Consider the following 14,317-nt stretch of genomic DNA (forward strand, 5'->3'; position numbering starts at 1 on the left):
TTTATCCTTCAGGGACAACACCACATCTCTTCTCTGCTGCCCAAGTGTTAACAGGGTCCAGTCGTTTTGACAGAAGCATTCATATTAGACTGGAGTTGTGTTGATGTGCCTTCCCTTATATTTTTGAATCAACAGAAAGGTGAAGCTCATCTTGTCTCCAGACCCTGGCTTGGAATCATCAATTTTAGTGTTTAATACACTATCCTTCTTTCCAGGGTGCCTGGACCTTTCGTTTTGGAAGTGGAGCCAAATTCTTCACCTAGCAGCGTAGTTTTTGGCAGCCAATGATATGCCCGTCTTCAGGTTTTTGCTCTAGGTGCTACAAGATCTTCTGAATCTAGGAAGGAGGCTATATTATCTAAAATATTACAATGTGTATCATTCATATACATCTGTTAATATTATATTTAATAATACAAGCAAACAGCAGATAAAAAGTGCCTGTATCTTCCTCAATTTTCTCTTTTGAGCTACTTAATTTTACTTAGAGTGCACCTGGCAGCTATAGAGGCTTATCCTCAAATCCATCTTTTTTTTTTCTTTTTTTTTTTTAAATATTAATCATCTGAAGTTAGAGAGGGTAGAACAGAGGGGACGGAGGAGAGATTCAGGGCTAATTTCAAGCTGTACATGCATGAAAAAGGAAACAATGACACAGATACAAAGTGTATGCTGTAACCAAGAAACTACATGCATCACATTTATTGAACTTTATTTTCATTTTGTTTCCTTTATGCTATCCCAGTGGTTGGTTTTATTTTCATAGAACAAAGTGGTATAGTTGCTTCAGGGAAAGCATGGATCTAGTTTGCCAAAACCTAAATAAACGTTATATCTGACAAAATCTCAGGTTTTTAAATAGTGTGCAATCCAGAAAAATATATGGAGTATACCTAAGCATTTTAACATGGTGGTGGTAGCACACAGGCATTGTACAGTTGCAGATTTTAGATGTCTGGATAAGATCTTCTAAAGTGATCCATAGTGAGAATATTTGAGCACCACATGGCATAAGGGCTCTTGCTAGAAGTCATTGGCTTTAGACGAATGGTTTAAGGCATGGCAAGGATTATGAATCTTCCTTTTAGATAAGCTTTCTTAGAATGTTGCTTGCTGATATCCCCACTATAGCTTTGGAAAAATCACTTCATCTTTTTTATTTTAAAAAATCCTCTGCTTTGGAGGTGCCTTATGCTGTCAGTTTTCAGTCATGTTTTCATTGACTCCCTCTTTTCTAGGCCTTTATTTGCTGGGTTTCTCAGCGAGGATGCTAGTTCATTGACCTTGAGCAACCTTGACCAAGGAATAAGATTTCACACCAGTACCACAGCATTATTAGACCGATTTCCTAGTGACTCTTCCTTTTTTTTTTTTTTTTTTTTTTTTTTTTTCTTTTTTCCCCCTTTTCCTGCTGATAGAATTTTATCTCTAGTTCTTTCTCGGCGGGACCAGCAGCCCAACACGGGTGGTGGTTTTTTCACTTACTTCTACCACGAAGATTTCCTTCTGTTTCATTAGAGGCTCTTCTTGAATGTATTTTTGAATGATTAACAGCAGTATTTTTGCCCCTGAAGGAGTTCAACCAGCAATATTATTATTGTTTTCCGCTAGGATTAGCGTTAGTAACTGGTTTAATTGACGCTTTTGCCTTGTTCAGGAGACTCTTGGTTTTGACTTTCAGTGAAGTAAATCCTTTGTGGAGGGCTAGAAGAGAACTGAAGATGATCATCCTGCAACTTGGTGTGAAGGTTTTAGAAACTTGGGTTAAAATTTTCATATTGGTGTAAGGAATTTAGCTGCACCTTCCACTTGGAAATCTCAACACACATTTCCTACTATGAAATTCCTTTTTGTCATTGCCTGTTTGCATTTTATAACATTCTTTTTGTAGATCAACAGGCTGATGAATACATTAAAAAATACCATGAAGTTTTAGGATTTTTAACTTTCTCAACAGCCTCTCTTTAAATGTGCAATAATTTGAATTGTAAAGACATTTGGACAGTTTTACTACTCTAATACTCTTCTTAAATTTGACATTTTATGTCAAAAAGATTAAGCTTAGTACATCTAATGTGGCTTATGTATATTTATCTTCTTGTTTCAGTGCTGCTGGAGGTGAAATCTTTAATTTGTGTGTCCCTGATTTAGATGAGAGAATTGAAGAAAATGATATTATCAGACTTATTCGACAAATACTTGAAGGACTCTGCTGTCTGCATGAAAACAATATTGTGCATCTTGATTTAAAGGTAAAATTATACATGGTATTCCAGTAACTTACCTTTTTTTGTTCTGCTGGTTGGTTCAATGTGTCAGCACCAAAATCAAGTCTGTACAAAAAGGAGGTGTGGAATATGGCTACATCAAAACAGTTTGGAAGATGTGATGGAAGTACATTGGCATAACTGTTGCAGTTTTAAGATGTGTATTAGGGTGTGATTAATTACTTGCATCTTAGTGCATGTACAATAGATATAGGCACCTTAGACATGCACATAATGATAGTATCCTATGCAGAGTCAAGGTTCTTATGTTCAATATAGCCCGGTTAATTTTACTGTATGTAATATTTTCTTGTTAAATGTTCCAGTTAATACATTGTGATTAAAAAACAAAAACAGGCTGTATGATGATGGGTGGTCACTTGTTACTGAGTATGATCATCTTCCATGGGAGTTATGGGTCCTCAAGTGGCTTATAAGGCCAATCCTTGAACCACAAGTTCTATTACAATGAGGGCAGATGTTTTCAGGCTCAGCAGGAAGCTGTTGACCATGACTGGAGACCAGTCTCTCCTTCCTCCTGCACCTCTTGTCTTCTTTGGCTTGTCGGCAAGCAAGGACTTCACGTAGGACTAAACTCCATTTTAAGCAGTTCTGGGCAAGTGTCTCCCAGATATAAATGTCTCGGTGACTCTGGTTTTTACAGGCGGTGTATCTTGATCAAGTCAACACTGATGTAGGAACTAGCGCTTGTACACCTCTACCCTGATATAACATGAATTCAGATATACGCGGTAAAGCAGTGCTCTGTGGGGGCAGGGCTGTGCATTCTAGTGGATCAAAGCAAGTTCAATATAACCCAGTTTCACCTATAATGTGGTAAGTTTTTTTGGCTCCCGAGGATAGCGTTATATCGAGGTAGAGGTGTATTTCCAAACTGTCTATTTTATCAATGTGAAAACTGAACTCTTCAGTAATGTAGTGTCTTTTTCATTATATATATCCCTTTTTATATTAAATTAATTGTACTTAACCTTAGTATTTAAATGGACCCAGTCAGGCCTCTGAAGTTCGTATGTCACTGAGGTGAACAGAATCTGCAAGGGGAGAATTAATACCTTTTGCTACTATTTGAGACAGTCTTTTGCAAGGCTGGGTTAACAGGGCAACAGCATGTGTTCACGCTCTAATGGCTTTATCTTGGCAACTGAAAGAAACTTTTACAATACATATTATCTGACAAAACATGGAAAATGCAGCTATAATTGCAGAGGGATTCTGAGCATGCCACAATTTCAGTGTTCTCTTGAAAATGATTATTCTCCTGTTCCTGATCAGACAATGTGACTTTTTGGAGTGGACTGTACTATCTGTGTAAAATATTAGTCTTTCACGTTTGTGTTTTTTAGCAACAGCATAAGAGCTGCAGATGTCAGAGTCTGGCTTTGGTCAGAGAATGTTACAGATGGGCATCACAAATGCTTTTTGTGGATTCTGTTTTTAAAAGGCAATATTAGCGACAAACACAGAATGCTTAAATATAACCTAAATGTCACTGTGGTATACACTGTTTACCATTTAAATCATACTTGCGTATTTATGCCTTAAAGACTAAATATTCATCTTTCTCCATTTAGCCCCAGAACATCTTGCTGAGCAGTTTCAATCCTCTTGGTGATGTAAAAATTGTAGATTTTGGTATGTCTCGGAAGATCGAGAACACTAGTGAACTGCGGCAAATCATAGGGACTACAGAATATCTAGGTATGGAGGGGCCATTTCCTTTTTAAATTCCTGTATGCAAATGAAAACAGTAGTTCACTGAATTTGAAAGCTAGACATATACAGTGCTATATAAGCTCAGTGTCCTAAGTCTTTTTACCTAATGTCTTGTGTCTGCTAATGGTAGCCGCATGTTGTATTTTGAGGCTTTTTTTTTTTTTTTTTTTAAAGTAGTGTGTAGACCAGGTGAGACTTGATCATTTTCTTTTTAAAAGTTAAAAATATTTGAGCCCTGAAAACATAGTCATACTGTTTGCTTATTAAAATTGTGTTTAATTTTGAGAAATTACATAGTTAGAACCTTGCTAATTCTCTTTAATGACTAGGTGGCCCAATGCAAATATATGCTAATATACAAAATTTTCATTAAACTGAGCAAACAATAAAACAAGATTAATGTAATTTATAGATACAGTCAGTTGGGGTTTAGCTCTAATTTGATTCTACTGTGCACTACTAGTTTACTATATCTTTTAAAAATCTTAATATGAGATGGATGGAAGCATCTGCTATTAAATTTTTGTGGTGGAGAAAGATGGACAACTTTTTATGTTCAGTGTACATTCTAGTGAAGCTGATAAGTAAGATTAAACTATCCTCTGGAGAGGAAGTGGAGGGGAAATTACCAGATTTTTTTAGAGCTAATTCTCTGAGGAAACTTCCTTCAAGTTCTGTCTTTAAAATTGGTTCGGTGAAGCTATAGTGAACAGTTAAGGCTGCTTGGATCCCATTCTATGCTGTGGCTTCACTAACTTTAAAAATCACTTTAGCTATACCAGTTTTAAAACTGGTTAGAATATCTGAAACTCCCTTGTATAGGCCAGTCCTTTTATGTTCAGACTAAAATCTTACTTATGTAAAAGGAAAAAAATTATCACTTAGAGAATCAGTTTAACTCTTTGGAATACTTGGTGTCAACAAAAATGTTTCAACCAATTTACAAATGTTCTAAGAATTGGCTGAAGTAGATTAGATTTTCAGCAGTTCTAGAAACCAATTCAATGCTATTGTGGCTGTGGGCAAGCTGATATGTGTCAATCAGGTCTCCTTACTGCTGTCCCACACTATTTTGTTGTGACCTTTTTGGTATCAATAGAGTACTTGGCTCTGGGAGCTGTATCAGTGACTTTAGTATAGGCACCTAGAAGGCATTGCAGCTGAACTGGTTTAGAACAGCACTAATGTGGATACAGGACAGGTCACAAACTGATTTAGCAAGTAGCATCATAGTGGGAGTGCACTGACATGTTTGTGTTTAAAATTGCTCCATCTCTCTGGTTCAGCAAAGAATTGAACTGTCTAAATGTAAATGTCAGGTGGCTGTAAAAGAAGCTTCCTGTCTAGTCTTACAACTCCAAACCTGCTGTGTGTAAGCAACTGCCAATCCATAAGTGATTTTAGTGCCCTTCAGAGACATGCCATTTATTTCCTTCATCTTCCGTCTTGTAGTTAAATATAGTAATAGAAACTTCACTATACAAACTACATGTTTAGTCCTACAGTCTTGTAGTTTAGTATAAAATTGTCAAAAATTCAGACTGACACCTGTTGTTTGGATAGGACATACCATATTATGTATTTTTAATCGTTTATTCAAGATTATCACTTTTTTCCCCCAGCTCCAGAAATCTTAAACTATGATCCTATTACCACGGCTACAGATATGTGGTAAGTTTCTCTTCTAAAGATAATAGTAACTAAGCTTAAAGAAATTGGACACTAATTCAGGTATCAGCTACTCTTGCACACTTTTTTTTCCTAACAGATCCTTTAGTTTTCCATCATTATCAGCTGTGGAAGGAACACTTTAACTAAATGTTAATTTTCCCCACTCTTTACATTTAAAGCACTGTATATTTGTTGCATTTAAAAGTTACTCTGCAGAAACAAGATAAACCTTGTAGTGCTGTGTAGAAGAGTGCACGTCTTGTGGCTGGGTGTGGGGGCGTAGCAGCTCAGTCTTGCCTAGTACCCCCTCTCAATGATCGTTCTGGTCTTCTGTTGTCTGTCTCATGAATCAACTCTCTCGTCACGTCATGATTTAATTCCGCTCTTTCTGGGATACAGAGAGTCCAACAAATAAATATCTAATGTTGTCACAAAAGATTTTCAGCCCCAACATTTACACCTCATGATCATCACACCCTTCTGGTTGTCCTTATCTCCTTTTCAGAGTCTTTACACCACTTTCTCTGGTGTTTGATAGTGGAACCTGGGCCTTCCGTCTCCTCTGAGTTTCAGCACAGGGACCCTATAGTTATAAGTATAGCTGTGTCTATATTCAAACTCAACCCCTGCTACCTACCTGAGCCTGTCAAGAGATCTCTCCGTAGCCTCTTTAATCTCACCCTTTTTGCAAGGCTCTCCCCCAATAAATCCCAGTTTAAAACTATAAACTCAAACCTATTCCTGCCCTCAGGTTTGATCTTTCCTGTCTCTCTTCTGCTCTTTCCCTTGCTTTGTTCAACAGCTGAACATCTCCAAGGGTGTTCTCCATGGAAGTCCAGATACTGTCTTTGTCAAGGCTTTCCACTCCAGAACCTACTCCACTCAGGTGGTTGGTGGATCTTTACCCAGGCATCTTCCTAGACTTCTCTACTTGGGAGAGGATCCTAGGGCTAGCCATCTCCTTAACTTTCTCATCACAACCTCTCTTGTCCTAGAGCGTGACTGCAGAGTTCCTCACTTTCTAGCTACAGCTCCTTTCTGCTACAGACATCTTTTGATTATAGTCCTCTCTTAGCATTTCTCCAGGTGGGCTTCATCATCAGTTAAGACTGACCCACCTGGCAGGTACAGCCCACTTGTAATTGGCCTCTCAGGCCTACATTAATTTTTTCATTGCCCATCAAACACTGAAACTAGTGAACAATCTAGTATCTTATAAAACATGCTATAACTACTAAAAATGTGGATTAATGGTGGCGTGAACACAGTGAACCAAGTAAACAGTCATATCTCAAATCAGACTTATTCCTATATATGTGAAATGTTTTCCAAAAGAAAGAAGGTTGCCCATGAATGTGTACCAAAAATCTCACGTTTGTGAATTTTACTTCCACCCACTTCCCCTTCTTTCTCTTCAAAGTTCTTAATCTAGAAAGCTAACTGAATCTGCACATCTTCATGAATATTAAGAAGTTCTTATTATTTTGATCTCCTTCCACAACTCCAGAAGAATAACAGATAGCAAAGCTATTTTACCTATAATTTGCTCCTGAGCTTGGAGCACATTAAAGGCAGCAATAACAACCTCTTTTCCTCACAATTTTTCATTGTGAGGTTTTCTTTTTTTTTTTTAAAGGGCAACTCCAAATATGCCCTAGCATAGAAGTCTTTCCTCACACCAAGAAACCTCACCTGTTTTAATTTTCTTATAAACTACATAGTGTGGAGTTCAACTTTACTTTCTCAGGCCCAAATTGTATCTCAACAATAGGATACTGTAGCATATGTCTCTGTGAGTAAGTATCCATCTTCCACATTCTCCACAGCTCTCCATGAAACTGGAAAAACAAGTTTATTTTTTCTATTTGTATGAATAACAACGTGGGAATCTTATGTGCATCTTTGTTGCAGTATGGGTTTCCACTGCTACCACAAACTTAAAAATGTTATGCTTCTGCAGTCTGGATTCTTAAAATTTTTGTACCTGCCCTTCTTCAAGAGCTGGTCTCTGTGGGTGCGCACATGCTCCATGCACTTTGGATTGACAGTTCTTCAATGGCAGTGTCTGTTCTGCACCTGAACATTACACCTTTTGCTGTGAACCGAGGACCTCATTGGCAGCACAGACCAACTGCCTCTGCAGTTCTTTTTCTATCTTTGGCGGTCTGGGATGGAACCTCCTGTAGTGTTGCTGGTTCAACTTTCTTGTAAAAAATATTGTGTATAGTTAAGTTTTGTTAGTTAAGTTTCATATTTAGCATATAGTCATCGTTTAAATCATGGAGATCAGAGGTTCTTCCTCCCACCTTCACTAATCCCCCAAATTTTGAGGCACTTATGCCCAAGGTCCAGGCTTCAAGACTTACCTTTCCTGCCCTCGGGACATTCCAGTAAGTGACCCACATGAGAGCTGCCTTTGATGTCTGGGGGAGTCATGCATCTCATTAAGGTGTGACATCTGCCACTCCTCCTGTCCCTGCAACAAGCAGTCCTAGGAGTTCAGATTTCGCAAGCACCCGATGGAGCTCATCATGAATCCTTGGGATCTTACTGCACCCTGTCTCGTCGACTGGAGCTGCTGAGCAGTGCCCGGACGGAACACTCCAGCAGACACAGGGACTCCTCTCAAAAGATGAGGATAAGGAGAAGACCCCCAGACAGGAAGGAGGGGAAAACATTCTATAAGTCTGTTTAGAAGAGGGCAGCTTCCCTCCGTGCCTTGGAACCAAGTGAGACCCTCTGCCTTGGAGCTGGAGTTCATGGGGATCCCAGGACAGCAACAACACTATCAGGAGCTTCTAGTGCTTCAAAAGGGCCTGAAAAGGTGTACTAGAACAGTAGGAACAGATTGCCTTTAACAGCATACTATGCCAGAACAGAAGCTGGCTATTGGTTAAATGAATTTACTGTATCCTACAAAACTTTGTAAAATGTGAACTACAAGGGGATGCAATTTGCTGTAAAAATTGTGTTTAGAATGGGGAGATTAAAAAAAAGAGGAAATTGTTCTTATCTTAAGAATAAAGAGCAAAAGTTTCTCTTTCCTGCAAGGTATTTTTAAAATAGGTGCATCTTTTAAACATGGTAGGGTATTGGCTCTGTAGCAATTTCTTAATTCAGCTACACAGTCCTTTTGAATCAGGGAAATGAATATCCAGTTTCTGGCAAGGCAATATCATAACTACTGAGGAATTGCTCAATAACCTGGGGTAGAAAGTAGTGGTAGTATTACCCAGTCAAGAAGAAGCTTCCTTTAGGCATTCTGTTTCCACAGCACTAAGACTCAGCTTTGTGGTAGGGACAATCTTGACCTTCAAACCTTGTTATAGTGGCAATTCATAGTCACTGTGCATGAGCAAGTTTGAGAGTGACTCTTATAGGTTAGTGGTTTTGGCTGATTTGTGAGTCTTCCCTTCTTTTTTGTTAAAATACCCAAATTCAAAAGGAGAAACTGAGCCAGATCAAACCAAACATTGAGTTTTTTGATTTGCTGAATTATTTTTTTTGACCTGAACCTAAACTTTTTTTTAATAGGGGTTGCTAGAGAACTGAAAGACATTATTACCCAGCTGTAGTATAGTTCTATGCTAAATAACTTTTGTATTGAGGAGACTGAATGCTCCTGATTCTCTTTAGTGCTTTCTTGTACTATTGGGATAAAGGTGACATAACTGTGGAATGATCTGTCTGGACATCAGGTGGGTTGCTAACCACGTTCTTTGTGTGTATCTGTATTGAGGAATTCAAAACAAAGCATTAATGTTGGTTTTGGAAAGCACACTCTAGCCTACCCTCCAAAGTAGAAGGTAATTGAGTGATGAAAGAAAGAAATGGCTGAAGCAGATTTCAGTAGCTGAGCAACTTTCACTCTTGACTGCTAGGAAGAGCAAGTCGCATACCAGCAAAATCACTTAATGCTCTGAATGATTCATTAAGAAACACACATCAGGTATTGTATGTATATGTAATCAAATTGCTTAGAACTGTGGCATACTTTTTGGTTCTTTTGCTGCCCGTGGAATGTGAAATAACACAGAATATTGACCATAGCACCAGTGACGTAATTTATCTTTCATCCTAAATTATATCTCTTTCATTTCAGGAATATTGGTGTAATCTCATATATGCTGCTAATTCAAGAATCTCCGTTTGTGGGTGCAGATAATCAAGAAACTTTCCTCAATATCTCTCAAATCAATGTGGATTATTCAGAGGAAACTTTTGCATCAGTTTCATACTTGGCCAGAGACTTCATTCAAAAACTTCTTGTAAAAAACCCAGAGTAGGTACCAGATTCTTCGGTGCATCTTTGTTTGTTTATAAGCATCTGGCAAAGCAGGGCCTTGATCCTGATTGAGGATTTTGGGTGCTACTGTAGTATAAATGTGATAAGACCGGTTATGAAAACCAACATTTTTATGTTAAATGATATGTATAAATTCTATGTAGTGTAAATATTTAGAATGGGCTGGATTCAGATAGAAAATCTGACTTGCCTAGTGAGATCCCAATAATGGAAATTCTGTTTAAATGTTGAATTGTAAAATTATCAGATAGTCTGACTTTATATCAGATTAACTGGTAGTAATGTCCATTTGTAACTGATTTTTCCGCTTAGTAAGATGCAATTTGCTTAAAAGCTGTTTTATGTCAAAAAAATGCCATCATGGCTTCCAAATTAAATTTGCTCTGTTTGCAAATAAACTAACTGCCAGATTGCATACTCAGTGTTAAATATAGTTTTTGCTTGTGCATTGTAAATATTAGTCAGCTGGCCATATTTCACCTATAAGTAAATGATCTTAAGATGCAGAGGGCAAAGTTTGACATTGCATTTGCATTTTGGTTAGCAACTCTGAAGCCTGAGCCAGACTTGAATCCAAGCAGTCCTTTATACAGTAACTCCTCACTGAACGTCGTCCTGCTTAACGTTGTTTCGAAGTTACATCGCTGTTCCATTAGGGAACATACTCGTTTAAAGTTGTACAGTGCTCAGTTATAACGTCATTTGGCTGACTTTACAAGAGATCATTGCACAAGTTTCTCTTCTCGGCTTCCTCCCCTTCCCTTCTTCCCTCCCTCCCAGTGCTTCCCCCTCCACCAAACAGCCGTTTGGTAGCACTTAGGACTTCCTGGGAGGGAGGGAGAGAGCTAGGGGAAGCTGCCTCCCCACCCTACCCCCAGCAGGGAGGGCCACCTGGAACGTGGGGGCTTCAGGGCCCTGGGCTGCAGCTCTAAAGCCCCTTTCAGAATGCGGCCCTGTGAGCACGGGCCATAGGACTCAGGAGGAGCAGGGACAGCTGCGCAGCCAGTGGCCGGAGAGAAGCGGCGCTTTCACCTTCAAAGCCAGCTGGAGAGAAGCGGCGCTTTGAAGGGGAAAGCGCCGCTTCTCTCCGGCAGCTGGCTGCGTGGCTGCCCCTGCTCCTCCTGAGTCCTCTGGCCCGTGTTCGCAGGGCCGCATTCTGAAAGGAGCTTTAGAGCTGCAGGCCAGGGCTCCGGGGCCCTGCAGCTCCTAAAGCCTCTGCATTCCATGTGGCCCTGCCTGCAGGGGGGGGGGGGTCAGCTCCAAGAATTGCGGCTGCCAGAATCATGGCCATGGGGGCGGTGCCGTGCTGCATAGAGCTACCTGCACACCCCCTGCACCAAACAGGAGCTCCCTCTGCACCTCCTGCCTGCCCAGCCCTGAGCGCCCTCCTGTACCCTAACTCCATCTCAGACTCCACATCCCCACCCTGAGCACCCTCCCAGATGCTGAACCCCCAGTCCTGAGCCGCAAAGGTAAGCCAGGGGCACCTCCCCACCACAGTACAGTATAGTAATGTACAGTATATAATGCCTTTTGTCTGTCCCCCGAAAATTTCCTTGGAACCTAACCCCCTGCATTTACGTTAAATCTTATGGGAAAATTGGATTAGTTTAACATTGTTTCACTTAAAGTTGCATTTTTCAGGAACATAATTACAATGTTAAGTGAGGAATTACTGTAGTTGTGTTAGTAGTAAGAAGGCAATGATCTGAGGACGCTGTAAAATTGTTCCCCTTATTAATATCTTTTGTGGGGCTAAGACTTGACTCTCAAAGGCTGTCCATCTTTCACATGTCCAAACTCGTGATTTTTTTTTAATGTTTGTGAAATAAGCTGTGCATTCCATATAAGAGGTTAATGCTTTCACTTATTTAAGTAAAACAGCTTGTTTGTTTCTTTTTAATCAGGGAAAGACCAACAGCAGAAGCCTGTCTCTCTCATTCTTGGCTGAAACAGGGAGAATTCATACTATTGCGTAGTCCTGAAGAATCTTCCTGCATTGGAGAAGGACAGGAACACACAACAAAGTGTTCAGAGGAAAGGAATATTAAATCAATTTGTAATGGTACCTGTGGTGACAAAGCAGATAAAGAGAACATTCCAGAAGACAGCAGTACGGTCTCTAAACGTTTTCGGTTTGATGATTCATTGCAAGACTTCATGACAGACTTAGTATGTTAACACATGGCTGCCTGTGCAGGTCCTCTGAACTGAATTTAGGATTATAATCTATTCCAGTGGTGAATATTGTGAGATAATGGCTTGTCCATTCGTGCACCATGGTTATACTGAAATGCACTTTCGAGTGATCCTCTTATGTGGTACTTCCTTTCGTGTCCATTGCTGGCAATGGCTTTTACTCCTGAGTAACTGGAGTTCTGGCATCAGGGGAGAGCCTTATGTTTTGAAGGCGATTTAGTTGAATATATTTGCACTCTTCAAGTTTTAGTCCAAAAAACTTTAATATAATAGAGACTAAAAATATAAAAACTTTTGAATGTTAATAAACAGACTCTAGTTAAACAGCTTATGGAAGTGCTCAAGACAGTGATCTAATAACATAGTCACAAAAATGTGCTTAAGACTTGATAATGGATTGAAGCAGAGAAATTGAAACTAATAATTTGACAGCCTTTCACTGCAGTGACAGTGCCATCTGTTAACTGAGTTTAAAATCAGGAGAATATTGGGATGTATTGAACGGATTCAGCAAATACTGTTTACTTAGAATGTTTAGCTGTGGTTAAGAATAATCTTTCTGCCTTAGCTGACTGGTTACACCTGGATAGTGTACTGCATGTGGCATGTACTTTTAGTATGCTCGCATGAATATTTCTGGAATACTAGAATAGAATAAGGGTAGGTTGTCAGTCTTATTGCTGAAGATCCTTGTTTCATAAACAAATCTAATTGTAAGTGTGTGAAAATTTTTGCACCAAAGTGTATATTGAAACAAATGTACTTGCTCCAAAGAAGCTGTTTAGTCTCCATATATATCTGGATTGTATTGAAATACAGATTGCACAGTATAAATAGTCCAATTCCCATAATAGTTTAGTGTACATACCTCTTAAAAACATCAGAGATGGTGAGACTAATTGCAGCATTTATTGCCCATGCAGCTACCATGCGTCTGCGTGAAGGATGTGTTAAAAAGCTGATAGGTGTGGGATGGAGAGTGTGTTAATTAGCTTGCATAGTAATTTTTCCAACCAAACTATTTTTCCTTGAAGTACTTACTTATGCTGATGTTGAGAAATTGGTTGCAAAATTTCAGAATTAAAATTCAGAGCTCTTTTGGTAATCTAAATCTATCAATTTTTGAAAACCTTCACATCTATCTTTTTGGACTCTCCATCCTCCTCTTCCCCCCCAAAAGACAGGGTTTTTTAGATTTTTGTTTTGTTTTGTTTTGTATTCCTCTTTTTCCCACACTCTGAAAAAAACACTTCATTATGCCAAGTTTTTCAGCTTGGAGCAAATGTTGATCAGGTCCTAAACCAAGTTTATTCTGAAAATACTGACAAGCTATCATATCCACAGTAGCACTAATAGTGTGAAAATCAGAGCCTTTTTAATGGAAGTAATTAAAGCTCTTTGAAATATTATGAAAGTAAATGGCACTTTAAACTATTCCCTGGATCTTCGAGTCTGCATAGCTTAGATTGAATCCTCCTCAGTGTGGATGTCTCGTTTGTCTTGCATAATGAGAATAGTGATATTTAGTTAACTGCAAGATGCTTCCTCAAATGTGCATTTGGACTCTGTCATACTTAAACAATTTCTAGTTAATATTCAAGAGAAAATACCAAACATTGAAATAATGTAAATGCTCATTTTATTAATATATAGTAAAATGTTGTTGTATTTTAAATACCTTTATAACAAAAGGATGGAATAAAAAATATTTTAAGCAATTTGTATAGTAAATCCAACTTAACAGACAAATGAGTCCAATAATGCTTTCTTTACTTGGTTAATACTCCTGTTGATCTGAATGGAAGTGCCAACTGAGTAAAGTGTGCAGGATCAGGCCTTAACCTTTTATGTGTTAAAATCCAGTCTTTTCTGTTCTCTTTATAAAGACTGATATCCATGTGATATTGTTTTTAATATCAGTATGTGTTCAAGCATGAAAAATCTGAGCTACCTAGTTATTAGGGGACTCCAGTATCTGATCTCTACATATTAATGTAATGTATACATTATTCTTTTCTATGAATTGATAACAAGAAGTAAGTAGACTTTGTGGAGGCAGTTAATAGACAAGTTAGGAGTTGTTTTTTTTTTTTTTAATTTTGGAAGTCCCTTTACCCAAGAGAAATATCTTTGTTTA

The 14,317-nt window shown here is 38.7% G+C and overlaps 1 protein-coding gene across 1 annotated transcript in view; it reads left to right on the forward strand.

The window, feature by feature from the left end:
* STK17B (serine/threonine kinase 17b) overlaps positions 1–13,349 on the forward strand; it is a 31,870-nt gene extending 18,521 nt beyond the window's left edge. The window contains exons 4-8 of the mRNA XM_050969529.1: positions 2,108–2,252; positions 3,863–3,989; positions 5,627–5,675; positions 9,778–9,957; positions 11,889–13,349. Coding sequence (XP_050825486.1) covers positions 2,108–2,252; positions 3,863–3,989; positions 5,627–5,675; positions 9,778–9,957; positions 11,889–12,162 — 775 coding nt within the window. The 3' untranslated portion in view covers positions 12,163–13,349. The remainder of the gene's footprint in view (positions 1–2,107; positions 2,253–3,862; positions 3,990–5,626; positions 5,676–9,777; positions 9,958–11,888) is intronic.
* Positions 13,350–14,317: the final 968 nt, after the last annotated feature.

The sequence above is a fragment of the Gopherus flavomarginatus genome, chromosome 10 (genome assembly GCF_025201925.1).
Source record: "Gopherus flavomarginatus isolate rGopFla2 chromosome 10, rGopFla2.mat.asm, whole genome shotgun sequence".
In the NCBI taxonomy this organism is placed as follows: Eukaryota; Metazoa; Chordata; order Testudines; family Testudinidae; genus Gopherus; species Gopherus flavomarginatus.